The 26425-nt window shown below is 45.5% G+C and overlaps 1 protein-coding gene and 1 long non-coding RNA gene across 2 annotated transcripts in view; one reads left to right on the plus strand and one right to left on the minus strand.

Moving 5' to 3' along the window:
- Window positions 1-523: 523 nt before the first annotated feature.
- Window positions 524-23095, minus strand: MCOLN1 (mucolipin TRP cation channel 1). The gene is made up of 15 exons (XM_079959509.1): window positions 22992-23095; window positions 18773-18884; window positions 18278-18495; window positions 15211-15378; window positions 14972-15128; window positions 13781-13898; window positions 12186-12282; window positions 11893-11992; window positions 10312-10418; window positions 8949-9098; window positions 7672-7773; window positions 6376-6498; window positions 5088-5294; window positions 3920-4050; window positions 524-2284 (listed from the first exon to the last, which is right to left on the minus strand). The coding sequence occupies exons 2-15, from the start codon at window positions 18774-18776 to the stop codon at window positions 2248-2250; spliced, it is 1719 nt and encodes a 572-aa protein (XP_079815635.1). The 5' UTR covers window positions 18777-18884; window positions 22992-23095; the 3' UTR covers window positions 524-2247.
- Window positions 15387-26425, plus strand: part of LOC307206562 — a 96246-nt gene continuing 85207 nt past the window's right edge. Inside the window, exon 1 of the long non-coding RNA XR_013834344.1 lies at window positions 15387-16644. This is a non-coding gene — a long non-coding RNA (uncharacterized lncRNA). The remainder of the gene's footprint in view (window positions 16645-26425) is intronic.

Consider the following 26425-nt stretch of genomic DNA (forward strand, 5'->3'; position numbering starts at 1 on the left):
TGAAATTCAGTTAGAGGGGATTTGAGGAAGTCGGTTATTATTGTAATGAAATTAGTAATTTGAAGTAAGAGTTTATTTTTGTGTGTTTTTTGTTGTGTGTTTTGTAATGTTTTTCCTTTTTCCTTTTTATTTTTTATGTGATAAACGTGAATATCAATAAAAAAAAAAAATTGGAAAAAAAAGGAACCTCAACTTCAAGACACTCCTCACTCCCAGCTCCCTAGCTGGCCTGCAATGAGGATATGGACAGCTGCAATAAAGCCGAAAGAAGCCTCTGAATAGCATCCTGGTCAGAAAGATCCAATGAGTTCATCAGGGAGCTCAGAAGCCTCTGAGCTGTGGAATTAATGTTGAAGGAGCCCCCTCTGCCTTTTCCCATGTTAGGCAATGGAATATTCATTCTTAAGAACCAACAAAGTTTTTGCAGTTGATATTTGAAATTACAAATACAAGACCCATAACTGTTTTAGCAAACCCTCCAGGAGACAAAAGCCAAACAAAAAACAACCCAAACGCTGAAACATCACTTTTCTCATACCTGTATTTCTGTTTAGCTGTAAATTATTTACTTCAGTCATTCAGAACTGAACTTCGTTGTTTCATAAATTATATTAACACTCAAAATTGGTTACATCTCATTTGTTGTAGCAGTTCTATAAAATTAATGCTTTAAAACAAGTGACCATTATTTGACAATACTTAAGAGGTCAACAGACCTCCCTCTCTCTCTTTTTTCACTAGTTCATTTATAGACAGTGGAAGGGAAGGAATGGCACAGTTAGCTCCTCTTCCTCCTGACAGAGTCCGGTAAGGCAAATTCTAAACTTGGTCGTAGACATTTCTGCGCCTGAAGTGAAGAGTTGCAATAATCCCCTTCGTCTCCTGGAACAGAGCTCATTTTTCTAAAGGAGGCCCAGAGAAAGCAGGAGAAAATGGTGTCCTTACTCATAAAAGCAACTGTTTCGGAGTAGAGCCGGAGCACTCTTGGGAATCAGTGGATGTGGTGATCCCTCGTTGGCATAAATACCAATATCTTCCTTAGCCTCAATGCAAAATCCCAAACAACATGGAATTGTGTGCAAGAGACTGCCTTGAAGATCAAACTACCCACAGAAAGCGGTCCCATGCCTTAGCTGTAGGCAAGTGCCTCTTCTGAAGCAGAAAAAAAATGTTCTCCAAAGTAGATTCCAGTCTTAGCCTACTGACATTTCATTTAAGATCCCATATTCTCTTAATCCTAAACTTGACCAGGGAGCATGCTGCAATCTTCCTGTGCAACAATCCAGGGGAAATAAATTGATATACTGATACCTGATTGAAACGCAAGCCATGCCCAGCACAGTTGTCTATACAGAGGCTGCAGAAATGGGATTAGATGTGTCATCCTTAAGACAGGCCTACCTGCCTGACCGAGAACAGAATCTGTTCCAAACCAAAACAGCAACAAGGCCACGGACTGGAAGAGGATGGGAAGAACACTTTAGCCGAACCCCAGAGCAAATCCTGCAGAGGGCGAGGCAGGAAAAGCCTTGCCCTTCACCCCAGTGTTTTGAAACAGCTTCCCCACCCCTTACGATGTAGAGGCTTTGTTAAAATCCATCCTGTAGCATCCCGAACCTGCCAAGTGCCAGCCAGATGTCAGGTGCTTGAGGGAAACAAAGCAGAACCTTTGCGCCAGTCTTTCGGAGGCAAATGTGGCACTTGGAAAGGTTGATGCGCAGGCAGCGTGGAAACCTCCACAAAGTCCTCAAAAGCGACGTAAAGGGCTTTGCCTTGACTCACTCCTGGCGTAACCCTTTGTAAGTCTTTTTTCTTCCAAAATAAAACTTTTCTTAAAAAACAACAACACAGCAAAACTGCATTCCCCCACTGCAACTGTCTGGCAAACCTGCTAATCTCACAGGGAGCCTGGGAAAAGCTGGTACACACAGGCCAGCAATAAATCAGCCGGGACTATTGCAGCGCCAGTTCAAGACTGGGGGAGATACTGGTTAAAACTCTAGTCCCTGCCCCCTCCCCCTGGTCCCCCAAGTGTCTGTTGCTCAGACACCAAGGACTGTCTCAACGGCTCTCCGTGGAACCGGCACATAAGGTCGCAGGAGGCAAGGATATCGGCTGCCCCCTCCCGTCCTAGTCCCTGCCGGAAGACAGGGGACAGGAGGCGTCGTCAGTCTCAGAGGTCCAGCTACAGATCCGTGCCCAGCAATAATCAGTCAAGGCAGTCCTTCTCGCTCTCTGTCACAGCGCTCAGTTCACCACCAGGACATTCTCCTGCAGTGGGGTTCTTGCGGGAGGGTTCAAGGAGGGAGAAATAATTTTACAATGGATAATAGATCGCAAACGCTGCAGAGAGAACGTGAATCACAAAACAATATGGGGCTAGACACAAAATGGGCGCTGACTGGTGACAAACAACTACTGGAAAGTGAAATATGAAATGCAGAAATAAAGAAAATCATCAAACCATCAGTTCTAGCATGCGGGGGGAGGCACCTAAATTATGTAATTTGGTATCTGAATGATTGGTATCAGTAATTGTATTATTGTTCAGCATTGTTATAATGAGGCTGTTATTGGACTGTAATTGAAAACTAAAAAAAATTATTATCAAGATGCGAAATATGGTGGAGAAGATAAAAATGGCGGCAAACGCAAAAGAAAGTACAATTAATATAGATATAGTAATGATTTAAAGTGGACAGGCAGGGGGATGTATAACTTTAGTTTTTTAAGGGAATATATTGTATATACGAGCAGGAATTGATAGATAGATAGCTGGTGGATAAGGGGTAAGGGAATTTAAAAGAAATAATAACTGTAAACTGAATATAAGGAATGAAATGCGAATTAGAAATAAATATGTAATATCAAGCAATGGGGGAAAGTAGGGACACATTTAGGATGAAGAGTGGGAAGACAACTTTTCGGGAAAAAATATATCCAATTTGATGTAATTTGGTATTGATGCATTAAAAATTTGGAAAACTTATAAATATTATGTGGGAAAGAAAAAGGAGGGAGAAGAGAGAACCACCAAGCTTTGCGCCCTAAGTGCCCCCTCCCCCAAAGATGTGTCCTGGGCTCCAAGCGCTGGCTTCTCTGTCCCCAATGAGTCCTTTAATACCTGTTCTGGAGGAACAGCCCTGACCCCCTGCACAGAAGAGGGATTTGGGAAGGGGCAAGGTGGGGTCTTATGGGACACGGATGGCGCTGTGGTCTAAAGCACTGAGCCTTGGGCTTGCCGATCGGAAGGTCGGTGGTTCGAATCCCCACTATGGAGTGAGCTCCCGTTGCTCGGTCCTGCTCCTGACAACCTAGCAGTTCAAAAGCACACCAGTGCAAGCAAATAAATAGGGAAGGTAAACAGCATTTCTGTGCGCTGCTCTGGTTCGCCAGAAGTGGCTTAGTCATGCTGGCCACATGACCCGTAAAAACCGTCTGTGGACAAACATCGGCTCCCTCGGCCAGTAAAGCGAGATGAGTGCCACAACCCCAGAGTTGTTCGCGACTGGACTTAACCGTCAGGGGTCCTTTACCTTTTTTTTTGTTTTAAAGGTGGGGTCTGTTCTTGGAGTACAAACGGGGCCTGGTCACCCAAAGAAGAGTTTGGATTTGATATCCTGCTTTATCACTACCCAAAGGAGTCTCAAAGCGGCTAACAATCTCCTTTCCCTTGCTCCCTCCACAACAAACACTCTGTGAGGTGAGTGAGGCTGAGAGACTTCAGAGAAGGGTGACTGGCCCAAGGTCATCCATCAGCTGCATGTGGAGGAGCGGGGAAGCGAACCCGGTTCACCAGATTACGAGTCTACTGCTCTTAACCACTACACCACACTGGCTCTCTCAAATGGCTGGAGTCCAAGAACAGGCGTTCAGAATAGCGTGGAAGTCACTCGAGACCCATCCCCTGCAGACTCACCTCTCGCAGCAGCAGAAGACCGAACACGAGGAAGCACTGTCCTGGCGGAACTTGCCCGATTTGGGGCTGTCTTTGCACTCGGCTATGTAAGCGTGGAGCTGGGTGATGGCTGCTTCCCCCTCACACTGATGCTGCAAGAGCAAGAGACAAGAGAGAGGGTCAGAGCAGTTCTGGGACTGCAGGAAGGACAGGACTCCTGTCAGACACAAAAATTCAGACGGTGTCTCTGGACTGGCGCTAGGCCTCAGGGCTGGAGTCAGATGCAGCTGAGCAGAAGAAGCAGAGCCAGCTGTTAGTGAAGTTACCTTCTTTATTCAAGGCAACAAGCACACACTCAGCAACGCTCTCAATAGGTCTCACCAGGTTGGATAAAAATCAATTATTTTTTAAAAAAAATAATGGTTTTTTTTAATTTAAATCATATTTTTTTTAATTGGATTTTTAAAATAAAATGCTTTTGGAGGAAAATAGCTTTCTAAAGATAGTTTTCTATTTAAGTTACATTACATATAGTCCTAAGGCTATTCATCAGGAAATAAGGATTTAAGTTTTTCATGTGTGCTAAAACTCAGGATATTTTTTTTTAAAAGTCATTTAACCACATCAGTTAACAAACATGGATACATATGCTATAATGTTATTGTTTTAGTTAAATAAATGGTTTAATTTGTTATTAAGGAAATGATTATTTTTCTCCTTCTAATGAAGTACAGCAGAAAAGTTGTCCAAATATAAACAGTTAACTTATTAAACCTCACAATAATTTCATAATTATCTGTCAATGTATTTCTAATAGTATAAGCAAATCAGTAGTTTTTGATATAACTGTAAAAACTTCTCTGAAAATTTATTATTCAAAAAAATGAAACCTTCATCTGCTTGTAAATATTAAGATTATACCAGCAAGAATGAGTCTTTCTGTAAAAAAAGTTATTTAAGTCAAGTCTTACTGACTAGTGATTTAAATCAAGTCCTACTGACTAGTGATTTAAATTGTGAGGGCACAAGGAGAAGGAGACGACAGAAGACGAGATGGTTGGACAGTGTTCTCGAAGCTACCAGCATGAGTTTGACCAAACTGCGGGAGGCAGTGGAAGACAGGAGTGCCTGGCGTGCTCATGGGGTCACGAAGAGTCGGACACGACTAAATGACTAAACAACAACAAACCTTGATGGTCTCGTAGGAGCCAGTGATGAGAGCAATAAAGAGGCTGAGCACCATGTAGATAAACAGGCTGATGAAAGTGTACAGGTAGACCTGGCTAAAAAGCCACACCAAGTAGCTGTTCTGCTGCATCGCGGCAAAGGTCACAAACATGTCGTCCCCGTTGATGAGCGAAAAAAGGCATTCTGACACCATTGAGAGGGTGCGGAACTGAAACCAAAACAGCAGACAAGAGCTGAGGACAAGCGAGGCCCCAAATCTGGAGACAATAGGTGAGTGGGAGAAACAGCCATTTATGACAACGACGACAACGATTTTCAGGTTTTCAATAATTTGCTGGCTTCACTCCTACTGCTTCGCTATGAAGCCAGAAGAGCAAGAGCCGCTGTACAGCTATCGCTCTTACTCTGCTGGCTTCAGTGAGAGCTGCGCAGCGCCTCTTGCTCCTGCTGGCTTCCCACCTTGCTGTAAAACAAGCAAAGCACCTGCCCGGTGTCTCCTCCTTCTCTTCTTGCTCTGGCGTCACCGTGCTTTACAGCGAGGCGGGAGGAGGGATGGGCGAGCAAGTGAGAGCTGCGCAAAGCGGAAGAGAAGCCATGTAAGCGGCTCTCGCTTTGCTTGCTTTAAAGCAAGAAAAGCGAGAGTCGCTTACATGCTCTGTGCAGAATTGGTTTTCTTGCTTTTCCCCTCTAAAAACTTATGGTCAGGTGCGTCTTACGGAGCGAAAAATACGGTAATTCGGTATTTGAATGATTGGTATTATCAATTGTACAGTGGTACCTCGGGTTACGTACGCTTCAGGTTACATACACTTCAGGTTACAGACTCCTCTAACCCAGAAATAGTACCTCGGGTTAAGAACTTTGCTTCAGGATGAGAACAGAAATTGTGCTCCGGTGGCGTGGCAGCAGCGGGAGGCCCCATTAGCTAAAGTGGTGCTTCAGGTTAAGAACAGTTTCAGGTTAAGAACGGACCTCCGGAACGAATTGAGTACTTAACCTGAGGTACCACTGTATTATAATTTGGTATTGTTATGATGAGGCTATTATTGGATTGTAATTGAAAATAAATAAATAAATAAATAAATAAATAATAATAATAATAATAATAATACCTACAAGCACTTGGCTCTGTTGTAGCGTTAACTCTTCCAAGATTTAGGCAACCATCCCTTTCCCCAAGGAAGACACATATTAACAGTGACAATGATCTGAAAAGTTCATTGCTTTGTTTGCACTGAAGCTGGTGGCTCCATGACAGTTCTGTCCCCCCTGCTCCCCTTTCCACATACCTTGACATGGTAGGGTCCCAGCACAATCCAACCACAGAAGCAGTAGCCCAGGTAGATGACGGCCACACAGCAGCAGAAACGGATGACGTTGGGGAGGGCAACCCGCATGGTGACAATGAGGATCTAGGGAGACAGCAAGCGAGAAAACTTGAGTGGGAAAATGCTGCCCTCAATTAGGATCAGGGAGACCTGGTTACAAGTCTCAGGTCGGCTCTTGTCTTGGTGAAATTAGTAGTGACCCAGATAAGGAACATTGAAGCTGCAAGAGCATCGGGCAACAGGCAGGAGATACAAATACAACATTTGTTTTGGGGTACAGAATCCATCACCCAGGAAATCTCAGGTTTCTCATACATGGTGGACATGTAAGGTAGTAAAAGAATTCTGGGAGATGATATATAATGAACTGAAAAAAATGTTCAAAACAACCTTTTCTTAAAAACCCGAAGCTTTTCTTTTAGGAATTTCAGGTGCCGAACTCCCAATGGATCAGAAAAGACTATTTATGTACGTGACCACTGCTGTTTGGATGTTATTAGCTCAGAGACAGAAAGAAGAAAGAGTCCCTATCAGAAAAGAATGGCAGATTAAGTTGATGGATTATGCCGAATTGGCAAAAATGACTGGAAAAATCAGAAATCAGAAATTTTAATAAGGAATGGGGAAAATATATAATTTACCTTAAAAACCACTGTAAACAATTATTAGTAGGATTGTAGTTTAACTTGTAGTTTAATGTTGAATTTTGGGTATAATGGAGATTTAAAAGATTTGGATTAATAGAGGATTAATGCAGGAGGAAAAGGTTGATATAAGGACCCACAAAGGGGAGGAAGGAAGTTCAGGAGTCTTCAGAATTCTGTTTCTATGTTGGTTGTTTGATAATTGCTTGTAAATTTCAAAATTTGAAAAATTAAATAATTAAAAACAAAACAAAAAAACAAGAGCAGCTTTGTTTGTCAACATTTAGCAGGCGAAACTCTTCCTGATAAGGAGATGCCAGGAAGCACCATCTGGTAAAATTTTGCATTTCATTCAGTTATTAAAGGCATGGGAGTTGTATGATGCAAAAAAAATATGGATCCCTAATGTAGATCTGTAAGGAAATTTCCACTGGGTGGAGAGAAACTCAGAACACCTGAATCTCAAAACCAAATAATTTTTTATTTTTTTTAAAAAAGGAAATCTCAGGTTTCATTTTTAAAAAGATAAAATAAAGGATTCATTTTGGGATCTTGCTCCTGTCTGTATATACTGTATAGGGCATGAGAAAGCAAGCAAGGGGACTCAGCTTACATTGTACTTCTGGAAGAAGCTGAGATAACGCATGACGCCGACCCAAACCAGGAGTGTGGAGGTGCCCAGGAGAATTCCACATACGTCATAGTTGGCAAAGTTCTGCAAATAAACAACACATTGTGCGGGGTTGCTCTTTACGTGTGGTGAGAGCAGGGTCTCTTCTGCTCAGACTGTAGCCCAGGATCTGAGACCTTCTTCCCTGGGCTCTAGCCCTCAGGCTGCCTGGTGTCAAGGCTTCAGGAAATCCTATCCCTCCCCCGGTGGGATGCCGAAAAGCAGAAAAACAAAGAGAGTTCTTACCAAGTATAATCATCATAATCATAATTTAATATTTATACCCCACCCATCTGGCTGGGTTTCCCCAGCCACTCTGGGTGGCTTCCAGCTGAATATTAAAAACAATACAGCATCAGACATTAAAAACTTCCCTAAAGAGGGCTGCCTTCAGTTGTCTTTTAAAAGTAAAATAGTTGTTTATCTCTTTGACATCTGATGGGAGGGCGTTCCACAGGGCGGGTGCCGCTACCGAGAAGGCCCTCTGCCTGGTTCCCTGTAACCTCACTTCTTGCAGCGAGGGAACCGCCAGAAGGCCCTCGGAGCTGGATGATGGGGGTGGAGACACTCCTTCAGGTATACAGGACCAAGGCTGTTTAGGGCTTTAAAGGTCAGCACCAACACTTTGAACTGTGCTAGGAAACGTACTGGTAGTTTATTCAATACAGTCACACCTCGTGTTGCGCTAGGTTCATGGTGGTCTTTTCAGCTTGTGAACGCGGCAAACGTTTTGCCGGGCGCACACGTGCAGAAGCACTCTATTGCGCTCCGCGCTTGCGCCGCTCCAGTTGTGGACTTTTCGGGGTGCGAATGGCACCCCGGAACGGATCGTGTCCACAACTAGAGGTACCACTGTATTCACAGAGAGACAAAGGAAGCAGTCTCTCTTGGATAATGGCGTTGCTCTGAGTAAAGTCCCACCCCCTCAGTCCCTCCTATTCTACGCCACCCTTGCGCCGGCTAATCTTTCTGCCTCTGAGATTTCTGTTCTGCTACTCTCATTGCACACCTGCTTCTGGAAGATGGGGGATCAGGAATGCTTTCAAGAGACACTGAGTTTGTTAGCTGTCTCTCCCCCAATATTTCCCAGCTTTCCCCCTCTGCAGCCTCTGAACCATGCCCTTCTGCAAACCACTGTTCTAAATCTATACTGCCCTCCTCTTCTCTCCCCCCCCCCCTTCCTCCTCAGTCCAGCTCCTGACACCTAGACTGTTTCTTACCTTGGACTCAATCCCAATCTTCATGATAGTTCCGGACACAGTAAGGATGTCGCTCACCACCAGCAGGATGTACCAACCATTCACAAATTCCAGGCGGTCGGACAGGCAGATGTCTTGATTGTAGCGGCGCTGGAAAAAATGGCTGAACTCCTGTGCAAGGAAAAGGAGCTGCTGGTGAGCTTCCCACCTCCTGAAAAACACACGGCCTCTTGTTCCCTCCTGTCAAAGTCCCCGCCGCTCTCGATTGCTCTCCTTTCCTGCTTCCCTTGCTCCAGAAGGGGGAGATAAGGACTTCTACCATTAAGCTTGGAAGACTCCAACCACAATGCACAAGCCTAGGCAGCAACACAGTACTTACGAGGCAACCGCTAGCTATTCCGCAATGGAGGGGGAAAACTAAGGCTGGGCGATATCTGGTTTCCAACATCGCGATAACAGCTAAACATTGCAATATACTGATATATCACAATGTCTGAAATAAGGATGGAGCCACGTAGAGGCATTGACTGGCTTCACGGTTTTTCCCCCACATTGTGTTTTTTGCATAGCGCACGCGCACACATACACACCAGGAGTCACAATATATTACCAGGTCAAAAACTATGAAACCAATACAAGATATGGAATTCAAATCGGGTTCGGATGATATATTGCTATATCACCCAGCCTGATAAAAAAACTTGGCCGACATAGTCCCCACTGCTAGAAGAATACGGCACTGGAGTCTCTGCAGAATAAAAGCTGCTGGATCACATAAACGCAGGATTTTTAATTTTGAAAGCAATTTTTGATTGCTACATTAAGCATTGCCTTAAGCAGACGATGAAGTTTTCACCAATGTCCTTTGCTAACATCCCTGGGCAAAAGTCTCATCTACGTTCTGCCCCATCCTAACAACATTTTTCATGTTCTTCTTTTAAAAGTTGTTTTGGCACATTATTCCCCACCCCACCCTGCTACAACCACCAGAACTCCCTTCAATTTTATGTGTCTGTGTGTGTTCTGGAGGGGTTGTAGTCACCTGGTGCCTTTCAAACCCTTCCCCTCCCTATTTCTGCACTCCACACAACTATTGCTGTGGCAGGTCCTCGTGCCGTGGCCTGGCCAGACCTTGAGTTGCACGGGATCCAGGTTTATGAATGCAAACATACTTTGGAATATTTGTCTTCTTGCCCCACCAACGCTACAATCACTTTCAGCTACTGCTCTTTACTGGAGCGGATTAGCGCAACAAAGCTTTTGCCTGCAGACAGCAGCAGCCTGAAATTTGTGTGTGGCTGGCTCAGTGACAAGAGCATAGACTTTTCACGCAGAAAGTCCTGGGTGGTACGTCTGTAAATAAGGATGACCCAGCAATGCTCACTTGCTGCAGGAGAAGCCCCCTGATGATGGAGCGGCCGCACAAGATGAAAGATAGTACGCAGATGAGGAGCACCACCACGTCAAAGAACATCCGGAAGCTGTTGTCTCCTGCAAGAAAGGAGGAAGGCAGTGTTGGGTTTCTAGAAAATGCGGGGAGCTAGAGAACAAGGAAATGGTCACACTCCCCACCCGCAGAATTTTCAGTCCAAATAGGCTAGTTAGAGAACCCAGAGGTTGCTGGGGGATGGAAGTTTCTGCAGGCAGCAAAAATGATGCTATGAGGCACATGGAAGAAGTCCTCGAGTTTCTGGAGGGAAAAGTAGGCCAGCTGGAGCAGGGACAGAGAGAATTGTGGGAAAAGGGGGCAACGGGGGGTTGCCAAAAGCAAAAATGGGAGAAGAAGAGAGAACAGCCTGAGCTGTAGGGACTTAGGACTGATCGAGCCTAATTGGGATAAAAAACACACAGGACAAAGACCTTGGGATCACTGAGAATATAAGCCATTTGGCTGTGACCATTGTAAAAAGGGCCAATTCAATGTTTGAAATAATTAAAAATGGAACTGAAAGTACCGTATTTTTCGCTCTATAAGACACACTTTTTCCCTCCTAAAAAGTAAGGGGAAATGTGTGTGATTCTTATAGAGCGAATGCAGGCTGCGCAGATATCGCTGAAGCCAGAACAGCAAGAGGGATTGCTGCGCAGCAATCCCTCTTGCTGTTCTGGCTTCAGGGATAGCCGTGCAAAGCCTCTTCAACAACATTTGATTCAGAATATTTTTTTTCTTGTTTTCCTCCTCCAAAAGCTAGGTGTGTCTTGCGGTTGGGTGCGTCTTATAGAGCGAAAAATACGGTAAAACAGCAGGAGTCACAATGCCATTATACTAATCTGTAGCATGCCTGGAATATAAGGTATAGTCTGGTCATCCCAGCCCTTCAAAGAAAAGTTTATGTGAGAAGGTGCAGAAAAAGGACAAATAAACCTTAGTGATGCAGACACCCTTCCCTATGAAGAAAATCTTAAAGAGGTTGAGACTTTTGAATTTAGAAAACGAAAATCACCAGCTAATGAGACGAATATGACAAAGAGTTTAAACATCATCATCATTGTGGACATCAGTTTGTGAAACTGGATACTAAAGAAATATGTTCCTTTCTGCAGCATAAGCTTATGAAATGATCGTCTCAGGCTTTGGCAAGTCATTAAACTAGATGGCTAAGAAGGAACTGAGAGGTTTCCATAATCAAAGATGCAATTCAATGGGTTCATGAATGGGATGTCAGCAACGTGGAGGCTGAGAAAGAGTTCCACATAACACTCAAATCTCTTTTTCTGAAGTCCGTATTTTGGCAGGATGAGGCTAGCCTTATGGACACATTCAGATTTACAGTGCCATGAAAAAACCAAATATCCTTTAAGTCAATTAGGATATTGATTCTCATTAGCCAGGAACTAAAGACCAAACCCTTAAAAAAATCAATCTGCAAACGGTCCCTGAGCAGTGCTTTAAGCGCTGCTCTTATACAGGTGAGGTGCTGCCTTCGAAAATGTTTGTATTGCTCCCCCTGAAACCCCCTGATACCTTTGCCAGAGACACTGGGGTCTTTGCATTCCTGGATATCCACTTTGTTGTCCAAGTGAATCTTCACTCGGCCACTGTGTGCTTTATTGTCAAATGTGATCTGAGGGTGGAGGAGGAGTAGAAGAAGAAAAGAATGACAATGTACATCCTGGGGGAAATTCCACTGGGCAGCACAGCAGAAGAAGCCCCAGAGCAGTATCTCCGGCCCTCTCAGTCCAACGTGTAAATGAGGGCTCCTCAAACACAGGCGGAAAGGAGGCAAAAGCAACACCTCCTCAAGCATCCTTACTCACTGTGATGGAAAAGGTGTAGCAGTCCGGGATTTCGTTGTTGATGATGGTTTGGATGTTGATGGCTTTCAGCTTAAACCGGATGGTGACATTGATGAGCCTGGCAGAGACAAGACGTGGGGGGTCAGCTCTGTCACAATCTACCACCGAACGTCACAGTTTCCCACTGAATGACTGCAAACAGAATGGAGAGCCTCTCTTGTCAGAAAAACTGAAGGGAGCTGAGCCTTATAAGCTCAGAAAAAAGGAGGCAAAACCTGCACATTTTGAAAACCATGTGCTTCAGGGACTCGACTTCCTCCCCGACATTTGGCCGTAGATAAGCAGAACAAAGCGAAAGGAGTCTCTTACCACTTACAAATTTTAATGATCACAGCGAGAGAAGAAAGAACCCATCCCTCGGAATGAAGGTGCTCCCAATTAAGGGTTCCACTTCCTCCCTAGTCCCCACCCCACCCCCCGTCACTCCCGCATCTTGCAACCTGATCTTGCAACCATTGTGCTTTCTGTGCTGCCCTCCTTGACCTTGGGCTGTGCTGCTCTCCTTGACCTTGGGCTGAGCGGATGGACGCTTTCCAGAGAAAGTGGATCTGTTAACTCTCTCTCTCTCTCCCAGTTCTTCTCCTCCTAGCTGGACTACTGCAATGCGCTCTACGTGGGGCTACCTTTGAAGATGATCCGGAAACTACAATTAATCCAGAATGCGGCAGCTAGACTGGTGACTGGGAGCAGCCGCCAAGACCATATAACACCGGTACTGAAAGACCTACATTGGCTCCCAGTACGTTTCCAAGCACAATTCAAAGTGATGGTGTTGACCTTTAAAGCCCTAAATGGCCTCGGTCCTGTATACCTGAAGGAGCGTCTCCACCCCCATCGTTCTGCCCGGACACTGAGGTCCAGCGCTGAGAGCCTTCTGGCGGTTCCCTCATTGCGAGAAGCAAAGCTACAGAGAACCAGGCAGAGGGCCTTCTCGGTAGTGGCGCCTGCCCTGTGGAACGCCCTCCCGTCAGATGTCAAAGAGATAAACAACTACCTGACATTCAGAAGACATCTGAAGGCAGCCCTGCTCAGGAAAGTTTTTAATATGTGATATCTTAGTATATTTTTGGTCTTTGTTGGAAGCCGCCCAGAGTGGTTGGGGAAACCCAGCCAGATGGGCGGGGTACAAATAATAAATTACTATTATTATAGCTGTTCCCCACCCAGTACTTCCCAGCTTCTGCCTTCTGAACTATGTCCCTCTGCAAACCGCTGTTCCAAATCTATACTACTTCCCTGCTGCTGGGAAGATTCAGGATCCTGATCAGGAGCAGGGGGAGGCTCCCACCATTCCTCCTCAGCATGGTCCCTGACACCATGTTGGGTACAAAAATCAACAGCTGCAACATGTCAATTGATAAATGTAAGATTAGTAGGCAGAAACCTTCAGATCTGCAAAGCTGTCCCCCCCAAATGTAATGGGAGGCAGGAAGCATCAATGACTTTAAAAAAAGTTGCAAGGAAAAACATGAATTCCCCCCTGCGAATTCCTCCAGTTGGAGTGTGTGTCTTACCCTTCCGGCTATTGCAAACACCAAGAAAGTGTGTCTACTTACTTGTAAAACTTGAGAGTAAAGTTCCTGTAGCTGCGGTCTGGCTCCAGGAGGGCTCCAGATGTCTCCTCAGAGTCCTGGGCAGAAGGTATATTCTGTGGGGGATCAATGCCAACGCACTCTACACAGAAAAGAGGAACAGATTCATATGTGTAGGGGCAGCATTGGGGAGAAAGGAAAAAACGCCAGCAGTTTTGTGGTATCTTCTCAAACTAAAGTGACACTTGCTACTCATTTTTTATTGGTAAGAGGTAAAACGCAGAGAATAGCATTCCATAATAATAGCTCCTGCACGAACAAGGCAGCTTCCCTCAATCTGGGTCACAGATCAACAAGAGTCAAGTAACTTAGAAACCTGAAAGAAGCACAACTCAGGAAAGCAGAAAGTGTAAAGAGCTGAGTTTCCAGACTCTACAAGGAATTGTGCCTTAACTCTAAACGCACGCCTTTCCTCTAAACTAGGTTTGCCATGTGTCAGGAAAATTCCTGACATGTCCTGGTTTTCAGGTGTAAAAATGGCATTGGGGAAAAATTTGTCAAATTGGCAAAATGTCCGGGAATACTTGGATGTATGGCGATGTGATGGAAAAAGCAGCTGGTTTGTTCCGAAAACAAAGTTCAACAATTTTGGTGTGTTTCCAAAAAACAAAACAAAACAAAAAACCCTCAACTTTATGGGTGTCAGAAATTTTACTTTTTGAAATATGGCAACCCTACTCTAAACCGCAGTGTGGAACTCAAACAGCAAGATGGGTCATCTCCACAGGTAAGGTAAAGGACCCCTGGACGGTTAAGTCCAGTCAAAGGCAACTGTGGGGTTGTGGAACTCATCTCGCTTTCAGGCCGAGGGAGCCGGTGTTTGTCCACAGACAGCTTTCCGGGTCATGTGGCTGGCATGACTAAACTGCTTCTGGCACAATGGGACACAGTGACGGAAACCAGAGCACATTGAAACGCCGTTTACCTTCCCGCCACAGCGGTACCTATTTATCTACTTGCACTGGTGTGCTTTCAAACTGCTAGGTTGGCAGGAGCTGGGACAGAGCAACAGAAGCTCACCCCGTCGTGCGGATTCGAACCGCCAAGCTTCCATTCAGCAAGCCCAAGAGGCTCAGTGGTTTAGACCACAGCGCCACCCGCATCCCTCGCAGAGCATAGAGGATGCTGGAGGCCCTAGGAAAGGCACTTGCTCACCTGTGATGACTTTGGGGTCTATGTTGAAGGTGTCATTGGCCGGGTCAATCCTTCCTTTCCGGTAGTAATGCTGGCAAAGCATGAGCGCCGACTGGTTTGCACTCCCCGCATGCACGTAGGCATAGCGTCCGACTGTCTCGTTCGCAACGGCCAGGTACTACAGGGGGAAGTTGCAATGGTCATCCTGGTCAAGTCCAGCTGCCTTCCCCTTCCCCACCAGCTTTCTACTCGCTTCTCACCTTATCCACTGCGTAGACCATGTGATCATAGACATCTGCCTGTGTATAAACTGCATAGGTCTCCTCTGCCCCATCCACATAGTTCTTCAGGAAGAGGTGCTTGAAGGTCATCGTGTTCTCCTCTTTGAAGGTGACCACCATCTGATTGCTGAGCCCAAATAGGACGAGCTGTGTGGAGGGGAGGCAGAGAGCAGGGACCAAGCAGAGGAGCAGTTAAGAATCTATGACACACTGGGCAATAGATATAGGACATAATATAGATTTTAATTTTCCAGATTCATTTCTTTTTTTAACGTTTCAGTTTAATATTTGGTAAACGAGCGGCTATATGTCCTTTTCAAGGGGGTTTCAGCATCGTAAGTCTGTGTTGCAGTTTATCTGGGTCTGAGGTAACTTCTGTTTCTGCTTGTCTTACTTTCATATTGTTAAACTTTGGCTGTATCTGCACTACACATTAAAAGCTCTGGGATAACATTTTTGAATAATGGGGCTGGGGCTCCCTCAGGGTGAACCCCCCACCCTCCAGCTCTCATTCCCCACCCCAGGGTGTGGGGGCATCATTCGAAGCCACCATAGCCTCATACTCCTTCCAGTATTGGAGGCAGCCTAGCTTACCTCAGAGGGTTATTGCCAGGATAATTTGGACAGGGAAAGCACACCATGTATACCACCTTGACTTCCTTGGAGGAAGGGTAGGGTGTTCAAGTGAAAATAAGGCACCAAGGAAGACCTCCTGAGAGTACAAATGTGTTTTTGAAAGCGCCTAGAGGTGGTGAGTTAGCCAGGTGGAGAGAGAAGCCCCCACCCTAAAATGAAAAGGCAAGAACTTTCAAACCACTGGAACCGATAATGCACAATGACTAAACGAGGAACAGCCAGCCAGCCAACACCTTGGGCAGGCAGGCAAGTTTTCATGAGGTGTTGGAAACTGGATCACAATCAGGGCCCATTTCATTTCCTTCGATTCCCATAGGGATGCGAGGCAGGGGGTGTTTGGGGGAATCTATAACGGAAGCCCAGATCCAGCTGCCCTGGCCCTCCTGGTGAGGGGTAAATTAAGGGGCAGGGCAGGTGCTTGGAAGTTGAATGAGGATACCAAGTGTTGACATGGGCCTGAGATGGAGAGAGAGAGAGAGAGCCCACAGTCCATTGGGTGAGGTCTTGGCCAAGATCTGACTTCACAATGGGCTGCAGAATGTTTTGTTTCCCAGGAAACCAGGTGAGTTGTTTGAAAGGCTCCTGAGATCAGTTAAAAGCTCATTCAGTTATCTCCTTCAGATCAGTTGACACCACAGATGCCTGTCTGCTTTAGAGAACTGTCTTTTCTGGATCAGTTAGCATCAGAAACATCTGTCTACTTTGGACAACTATCTTTGGCTCAGTTGAAAGCCCAGAGAATGGTCTCCTGCCTCCCCTGCTGCCACAGAAGGTAAGGTAAAAGGCGAAGAGGGGAGACATTCTGAAGCTTTCTTCTCCCCCCTACCCCATGGGCAGTTTTTAAAGAAGCTCCTTGGTTATTTGGCCTTCTGGTTAATTTTCTGAGTTTTTCATTTGTCTCCATCCAAATGTCGGGATAATTGCCACCTCCCCCCCTCAAAAAACCAGTAAAATCCTCCCCCTCCCTCACTTTTACCACCCACAAATTTCTAGGAGCTCATTTTTCACTCAACCCTAAAATACACACCCCACCTCTGCAGGGCTCACACCTGCACCCTTAAGTTCTCCCTCCATCGGGTGCATTTCCAGCAAATTGAATTTCTCAACTCCCAACTCCTATCAGCCCTAGACAGCAGATCCAGGGTGTCAGATGTCATGGAGTGGGGGAGGAGGGCAGTTGGAATCTAGCAGCAACATCTGGAGGGTTTGGACACATAAAACAAGGTGATTTATCATCATAACACTGGGTAACTAGTCAGGAGTTTGTCCTGACCCTGATTATGAATGGCCAGAACTAGCCACTCACTGCCTAGTGTGGAAAGTGGAGCAAAGGACGTTTTAGGAGAGCAGACCCTGGGATCAGTTCTGCACTCAGAATGAAAAATTGTGTCACTGTGTGCAAAGAGAAGTAACCGGCTGTGACCTTTGTTTTAAAAAGTCAAGTGGTGACCTGACACATAGGTAAGAGAGGCTTTCCGACTGAGAAATGCCAAAATCGCCTCAAAATGTGTGGCTGATGGGCACCATCTGCAAGGAGGAGGAGGAGGCCCTCACCTGCATCTGGAGAGCTTACTCTCATTTGCTTGGCACCTAAAGGTGTATAATGAAGGCACCAGGTGAGCCTCACTTGAGAAAATAAAAGCCCTTTTATAAAAATTCCTCCTTGTTCTTGGTGCCCGCTTGTGGACCCAGAAACATGTCACCTCTTCCTTCAGCCCTTTTCTTGGAAATGCAGGCAGAGCACTGCAAGAAAGAGGGAGAGAGGGTAATGTCTTCTGCTCTGAATCTCTCTCTGTGTGTTGGGGGGCAGGCAGGGGGCAGAGAGAGTTAAAGGCCAAAGGCCTGGTTATAGAAGAAACCTTTTTGCCTGGTGCCTAAAAATATATGATGGTAGTCCCAGTACAACTGTGAAACCTTTTCTATCTGTGGTAACTGACTAGAGCAGGTTACAGGTAGGTAGCCATGTTGGTCTGCCATAGTCGAAACAAAACAAAACAAAGCAAAGCAAAACAAAACAAAACAAATCCTTCCAGTAGCGGTTAAGTCCAGTCAAAGGTCACGATGGGGTTGCGGAGCTCATCTCGCTTTCAGGCTGAAGGAGCAGGCATTTGTCCTGTTTGTCCACAGCTTGTCCAGTTTGTCCATGTGGCCAGCATGACTAAACCGCTTCTGGCACAATGGGACACAGTGACGGAAACCAGAGCGCATGGAAACGCCATTTACCTTTCCGCTGCAGTGGTATCTATTTATCTACTTGCACTGGCGTGCTTTCGAACTGCTAGGTTGGCAGGAGCTGGGACTGAACAACGGGAGCTCATCCCATCGCGGGGATTCGAACTGGCGACATTCCGATCGGCAAGCCCAAGAGGCTCGGTGGTTTAGACCACAGCGCCACCTGCATCTCACATACCTGAATGGTGACTATTAGGATCTTGATCAGCTGGAGCACCAGTTTGAATGGCTTGCGGCCTTTGGCACGAAACTTGTCACAGGGGCTCATGAAGAAATACTTCAGACGCCTGCGGAGCTCCTCTTCTTCTGGTTGAATGGAAGCAAAGCCCAAGTCTGGCCTCGTGTCCCCATCCTGGGACCCATAGCTATTCACTGGGGTGAGCAGCTTCTGTGTCTCTGCAAAGAGGGGGGAAAGCATGCAGGTTTCTACAGTCCTGATTTCATGCCATAAGGAAGGGGACTGAAATCCTTTCTGTTCACATCAGCGTGATCCAGAGATTCCTGTGGTTTAGCCAGATTAGATTACTCAAGCGCTGAAACATACAGTGTTACAGCAATTAACCCCATCAAAGCATAGCTCAATTTTACATCCCGATACCCAGGAATCTGACCAATCAACAGGAAATAAACTTCACAGCTTTGCAACGTTCACAGCAATGTCCTCTGCCCTTACCCATCCCGCAGTTTCGGAGTCAGCTGCTATCAGAAGAGTCTCTCACAAGACCGGCTTTGTGACTTTTTGCTGCTTTTCGATCCCCTTTGAGGCGTTGTTTGCCAGCGAGGACCTAAGAACAACACAAACGCATGTCTTTGAAGATGCAGCCATGGCAAATTATGCCTAGGCGCAACATCAGCCCCAGCAGCTCTAGGAAATGTGAGCAGGCAAGACAGGCCTTGCCACAAAACAGCTTGTTTTGCCGTTCGTGATGCTGTTGTGCAAAGCGAGCACAAAACAGCTGCTCCCAGCTCCTTTGAGGCAGGGAAGGAGGGAGGTTCACCTAGCGCTCCGGCTGAACTGCAAAAAGGAGGAACCGTTCTCAGTGAGACAACCCTGTGTTTCTGGTTACTAGTCCAAAGAGGAAATTCCACACAGGATCTAAACTGCTGATTGGCACAGACACAAAGTTCAGCACACTGAACAAAAGAAACCACAGTGTTGTATTCTTCACCGCGCGCACACACACGCACACCCTAAAATCCAAGACATGCCCCCTGAGAGCCTCTGAAGGCAGGAGAGTTCCCTAAACCAAATATAAATATTGCATTTATATCCCACTGTTCATCCGCCACCATTTTTTCCTCAATCAATCCTGTGAGGTTGGTTAGGATGAAATCGAGCAGCTAGCCCACGGGTGGGCAAACTAAGGCCCAAGGGCCGGATCTGGCCCAATCGCCTTCTAAATCCAGCCCACAGACGGTCCAGGGAACAGCGTGTTTTTACATGAGTAGAAAGTGTGCTTTTATTTAAAATGCATCTCTGGGTTATTTGTGGGGCATAGGAATTCGTTCATCACCCCACCAAAAAAATATAGTCCGGCCCCCCACAAGGTCTGAGGGACAGTAAACTGGCCCCCTGCTGAAAAAGTCTGCAAAAAAAGTTTGCTAACAAGGTCACCCAGTTAGCTTGATGGCTCAAGTGAGGATTTGAAGATAGCTCTCGCCCATGCTTTAGCTAACAGAAAATGACTACTGGGGTCCCTTCGAACTTTACCATTCTATGATTCTATTATCCTAGCTCATTTCGCTAACCGCTGCACCCCACTTGCTCTCAGGTAACCCCACCTCTGTCTCCTCAAAAGGCTCGGCTGCTGAGATTTTGTAGTCTTTCACTTCTTCATTTGCCCTCGAGACTTTTCATTCAGTCAAGCTCATGGGATTTAGGAGGAACACAACAAAATGCAATTTTAGCACACGCCCAACCAATCATGACAAAGGACAACCAACTCCTTGACGAAGGAATTTTTGCACATTTCTGCATCGGCAGCCGTGACAATACCCGTATTATTGTTTTGAAACTAAGAACGTTATCTGCTATAGTGGATTTCCACTGAAAGCAGTTTTACTGGGGCCACATAAGGCGAGAACGGCAAGTTGTACACGTTTGAAAACTAATCATACAGTAGGCTACTGTCCTTGTGAACACTTTTAAGTTTAACAGGGCAAGCCAGGTTAAATATTTAGAGAATGCCTTATTGTTGTTAGCCGCTTTGAGCCTGGCTCTGGCTGGGGAGGGTGGGATATAAATAATAATTATTATTATTATTGTTGTTGTTGTTGTTGTTGTTGTTATTTAGAATTTGTCAGCTAAGGAATGAGAAGCGCTTTGGGACCATTCTTCTATTTCTGCCTTCGGAGAAGCTCAACTCTTTCCCACCTAGACTTATCTGTTAAAGATTAGCTGGGCAGTGCCAGGCTTACATGGCGGAGACTAGGGAGCGCATATGAAGGGATACAGGACTTGTAGCCCCATGGAACATGTTTTTTTTCCCCAGCACCCGCTTGCAGAGCAGAGGCGGAGAACTGGCAAGGCAAGCTCTCTCCAAGAGCAGTTTGTACGGATGTTGAGCAACCTCAGGTTTCCACCAGACGCAATCGGAAAACCTGAAGGGTTGGCTAAGGACACTTGGAACTCCATCTGGGTCCAAACATTAAAAAGCGGCATGAGAAAGTCTGGGGGAAATGATTCACGGATGGTATTTAACTCCGAGTAAGCTTGCTAAGATGTATAAGACTGAATCAAGTAAGTGCTGGAGATGCAAAGAGGTGGAGGAAACGTTCTTTCATACGTGGTGGACTTGTAAAAGGGTAAAAGAGTATTGGGAAATGATCCATAATGAATTGAAAAAAAAATGTTTAAAAGTACTTTGCCAAAAAAAACCAGAGTCCTTCCCGTTGGGGATAATTAAGACTGAAATTCCCAGGTGTCAAAAACGGTTATTTATGTATGCTACTACTGCAGTCCGTGTTTTGTTAGCCCCCAAAAAAGGGAAAACGAGCGAGGTCCCAACCAAAGAAGAGTGGCCACTTAAATTGACAGAATATGCACAACTTGCAGACTTAACATACAGAATAAGAGAGCAAGAAGAACATACGTTTAGAGAAGATTGGAAAATGTTTATTGAATAGATGGGAAATAATTGTGTACAGCTGAAAACGCTGGAAGCATCAAGATAAATTCAACTGTGTAAATAAGTTTTGATGGCTGCAATAATGGAATGCTGAATGGTATAGTTTTTGTAAAATATGCAGGGATTTAGGATATGTAAAATGAACCGTGGAAAGAGAAGGGAAGTCATTGATATTTTAAGGATGCAAAATGAGTATTTTAAAACAGAAAATTTAATAAAAATTATAGAGAGAGAGAGAAAGTCAGGGGAAAGAGGAGAGAGAAGAAAAGAGAGGAATTGGTAGGACTGGACACACTTTTGATTAGTAAAGGGGAAGCAGAAAAGAATTGGAATGCAACACTGCCAAATTTGGTCCCAGCAGATCCAGGGACCTTCTAGTTCACCACAGAAACTGTCCCTCTTTATTCAGCTATTTCATTCTTGACACTATTGATCCTGCTATTCTCGGTTTCTGCTCCCAGACTTTGGAACTCCCTCCCTAGAGAAGTCATTCCAGCTCCCAGGCGAAGACGACTTTTCTTGTTCCAGTTACAGATAGGTAGCCGTGTTGGTCTGCCATAGTCAAAACAAAATAAAAAAATTCCTTCCAGTAGCACCTTAAAGACCAACTAAGTTAGTTCTAGGTATGAGCTTTCGAAGTGTGCATGCACACGAAAGCTCATACCTAGAACTAACTTAGTTGGTCTTTAAGGTGCTACTGGAAGGAATTTTTTTATTTTGTTTTTTCTTGTTCCAACAGGCTTACGGGAACCAACTGCTTTTAATGAAAGTGTCGGTGCAGTGCTGTTTTAATTGCAATAATCAGTACGTTCTTAATAGATCTTACACCCACATACATAGTTTTAAAAGCCAGTGTGGTGTCGTGGTTGGAGTGTCGGACTAGGGCCTGGTAGACCAGGGTTCGAATCCCTGCTTGAGCCATGAAACTCACTAGGTGACCTTGGGGGCCAGTCACTGACCTACCTCAAAGGGCTGTTGTGTGGATTAAATGAGGAGGGGGAGAACTACCTACACAACCTTGGGCTCCTTGGGAGAAAAGGTGGGGCAGAAATGCAATCAATCAATCAATGGTTTGTTTTTAATTAAATGTTTGGCGCTCCCCACAACTATGTTTTTAGCTGTTCTTATTTTTATGCATAAAGTGCCTTGAGTCCCTGTCAGTGGAAAAGGTGGGGTAATAATAATAATAATACTAATAATAATAATAGCCAGTCTGCAGTAGACTATCCTGCTCCCCGCTCTGATAGAATCTCATTCATTTGATTAGATCCTGTGTGCTATTGTTCTCTGAACTGTCCTGGGGCATAAACACCTCCTCTCAATTGCTCTTCAATTGTGTGGCAACTTTTTGCCCGTGTTCTCCTTCCCTCCCCGTTCGCAGGATCCGTCTCCTTCCCTCCCCACAACCACCCCAGGCGAGGCTCCATCAAGGGGCGCTGGGGGCAAACGGTCGCACCCCCTCCCTCCGTGCCGCAGCCCCGATCCAACCCGCCTCCCCAGCCCCCGATGCGGGCAGCTTTCCCGCAGCGAAAATAAAGGTCGTCGGGATCCCCCGGACACGCGTCCCTCCTACACGTCACGTCTGGTTTCACCACTTTGGGTGACAGTCAGCCAGATGCTCTTTGGCTTTCCGAGGGTCGCCCGCACTCAATCCCGGAATCCCAACGCCGGACCCACATAACTACACGCGCGCGTGCATGCACACGTTCAACATGAAAGCTTCGTTTTTTCGGGGTTGGGGGGACGACGGCGGGACTCCCTTACCTCCTTCGCGGCCGGCTCGGAAAGTAACAACAAGAGGATCCCAACATCCGGTCAGGAGCCCAGAAGGGGCGGGCAGGGGCGGGGCGAGGTCGCGTCAGAACCCGGAGGAAGGGGGAGGGGAAGCGGGGGAGGCGGCGCTGGATTTCCGGGCTTAGAATGTGGCAAAGAGGCGCAGAGATGCTCGCGCTTCAACTCGGAGCTGCACACGTTTCAGTTCAGATATGCACGCGTTTATGTGCAGGCGCTTTAATCCAGATGTGCACGCGCGTTTCGATTCAGATATGCCCGTGTTTAAGGTCAGATGTGCACGCGTTTGAACTCGGATATGCACGCGTTTATATGCACACGCTTTAATTCAGATATGCACGCGTTTCAGTTCAGATATGCACGCGTTTATATGCACACGCTTTAATTCAGATATGCACGCGTTTCAGTTCAGATATGCACGCGTTTATATGCACACGCTTTAATTCAGATATGCCCGTGTTTAAGGTCAGATATGCACGCGTTTGAACTCGGATATGCACGGGTTTATATGCACACGCTTTAATTCAGATGTGCACGCCTTTATATGCATGTGGTTTAGTTCAGATATGCCGGTGTCTGAACTCAGATGTGCCTGTGTTTTATGTCTGATACAGGGCCGGATTTAGGTTTCATGAGGCCCTAAGTTACTGAAGGTAATGGGGCCCTTTATATGTCCAGCTGTCCTTTGCCAACAACAAATTGTCGCTGTTTTTTGTGTTGAATATATGCTGTATGGTAATTTATGGACCTAATAGGTATCTAAGGCCATTTGCACATAACAAAATATGTATTTTATCAAAGTAATTGTTGAACTGAAATACAATTAAGAAGAAGTATATTAATAGTTCTTATATTATATTAATATTGAAATACAATATTAATATATATTAATAGTTATATTTTATTATATTATATTATATTATATTATATTATATTATATTATATTATATTAATAGTGAAATACAATTAAGAGGTATATACCAGTCCATGCAGAATGTAGACATCCTATATATAAGGTAAAGGTAAAGGTAAAGGTACCCCTGCCCGTATGGGCCAGTCTTGACAGACTCTGGGGTTGTGCGCCCATCTCACTTAAGAGGCCGGGGGCCAGCGCTGTCCGGAGACACTTCCGGGTCACGTGGCCAGCGTGACATCGCTGCTCTGGCGAGCCAGAGCTGCACACGGAAACGCCGTTTACCTTCCCGCTGGTAAGCGGTCCCTATTTATCTACATGCACCCGGAGGTGCTTTCAAACTGCTAGGTTGGCAGGCGCTGGGACCGAGCAGCGGGAGCGCACCCCGCCGCAGGGATTCGAACCGCCGACCTTTCGATCGGCAAGCCCTAGGCGCTGAGGCTTTAACCCACAGCGCCACCTGCGTCCCTATATATATATATCCTATATATAGAAATGAGCAAACCAGTGATATTTTAGGGAGCAGGCTAGCAGGTGGGCCCATTACTTACAGCAAAATGACATTTAGAAGAACAGTACTCCTAGAACCATAGGATTGTAGAGTTGGAAGGGACCCTGAGGGTCAACTCCTGGCAATGCAAGGAATCTCTTGCCCAATGTGGGGATTGAACCCACAACACTGAAGTTAAGAGTCTCATGCTCTACGAACTGATAAAACATTTGGTACCACATAAAAACTTAAAAAGCAGAGACATCACCTTGCCGACAAAGGTCCGTATAGTTAAAGCTATGTTTTTCCCATAGTGATGTATGGAAGTGAGAGCTGGACCATAAAGAAGGCTGATCGCCGAAGAATTGATGCTTTTGAATTATGGTGCTGGAGGAGACACTTGAGAGTCCCATGGACTGCAAGAAGATCAAACCTATCCATTCTGAAGGAAATTAGCCCTGAGTGCTCACTGGAAGGACAGATCCTGAAGCTGAGGCTCCAGTACTTTGGCCACCTCATGAGAAGACTCCCTGGAAAAGACCCTGATGTTGGGAAAGATGGAGGGCACAAGGAGAAGGGGACGACAGAGCACGAGATGGTTGGATAGTGTTCTCGAAGCTACCAACATGAGTTTGACCAAGCTGCGGGAGGCAGTGGAAGACAGGAGTGCCTGGCGTGCTCTGGTCCATGGGGTCACGAAGAGTCGGACATGACTAAACGACTACAACAACCATATAAAAACACATTAGGGGTAACAGCAAAGATTAAATGGCCTCTTTAACCCAAAGTTGAATATTGTACAGTACTTATTTGGAGACAAGAATTATTTGGAGGCAAGGCACATTGTACTCCCCAACAATGCACAACGGAGATAAAAGATTTGTAAAAAAAAAAACAGCAAGATGGTGGGTCTATAGGCATTCACGTTCCGCTTTGCCCTTTGCTCTCTGGCTGTGGAGAGGTGCCCTTTGCTAGGCCGATTGCTTGGATAGATGACAATGATCAATTTATATTTTTTCAAAGGGAGGCCTGGGGACACTCTGGTTAATAATCTACACACAGAGTGGGATCTGAGATAAGTGTTTGTGAAGCAGTAGCTGGACCTAAATCAAATCCTCAACAAGTTCCTTAATACCCTGGTATTGATTTCAGTGTCCTTTCTCCAGGGCATTGAAACTGTTGTTTTCTGATCCAAGGTTCAACCACAACGTGTGTAGAACCTATGGAATTTGCCCAGTGATGCCAAACGCAGCAAGCATTTCACTAAATGTGCTGCTAGGTGCTTATTTCTTGCAAAGGTGAAGGACATGCAAATTTTCCAAGAAGCAGTTGTGCGGTACCATAGAGACCAAACTATTTTGTGGCATGGGTTTTCATAAGGCTAAGGCTAGCGCGCTTCTCAGATAGCTTGGAAAGAACTTCTAAAAGGCGACATTTTGTGGACTCGCCAGGTGGGCACTTTTTAAAGGTTTTACAGCCTATATTTCCATGTTTTTCTTTGCTGCCTGCTTTGCAGTGTTAAATCTCAGCTGCCGTTCTCTCACCAAAGAGTGCTTGGGTTGTACTGTGGTCCCCTCCATGTAGGTTTTTTTCTAAGGTCTTTTGTACTTTTGCAAAACTTGGGCATCGCCCCAGCCTGGAGACACCTCCATCTTCTGTGTGGACTGTGGCTACTTAAGGATTGGCACTCACTTCTTCAGAAGAGGGAAATATTTTCTTTTTCACGCAAAAATGTTTCCGATTCTTAATAACTGTCAATGATTTTGAACTTGGATTTGAAGACTGAAACAATAGTGGCTTATAGAAAATAGAATAGTTGGATGTTAATGAGTGAATACTATATTTAGGTGGCAGAGAACCAGAAGTCTTTCCCTCTCTGTTTTTCTTTTTTCTTCTTTTTGCTCCTGTTCCTTTTTAGGTTACACCCTTGTGCACATTAATTGAAACAAAGCATGTTTTCTATGCCACATCAATCAGTCTGTCAGGCACCCACAAAAGAAGATG

This window comes from Podarcis cretensis (genome assembly GCF_951804945.1).
Source record: "Podarcis cretensis genome assembly, chromosome: 17".
NCBI classification, from domain to species: domain Eukaryota; kingdom Metazoa; phylum Chordata; class Lepidosauria; order Squamata; family Lacertidae; genus Podarcis; species Podarcis cretensis.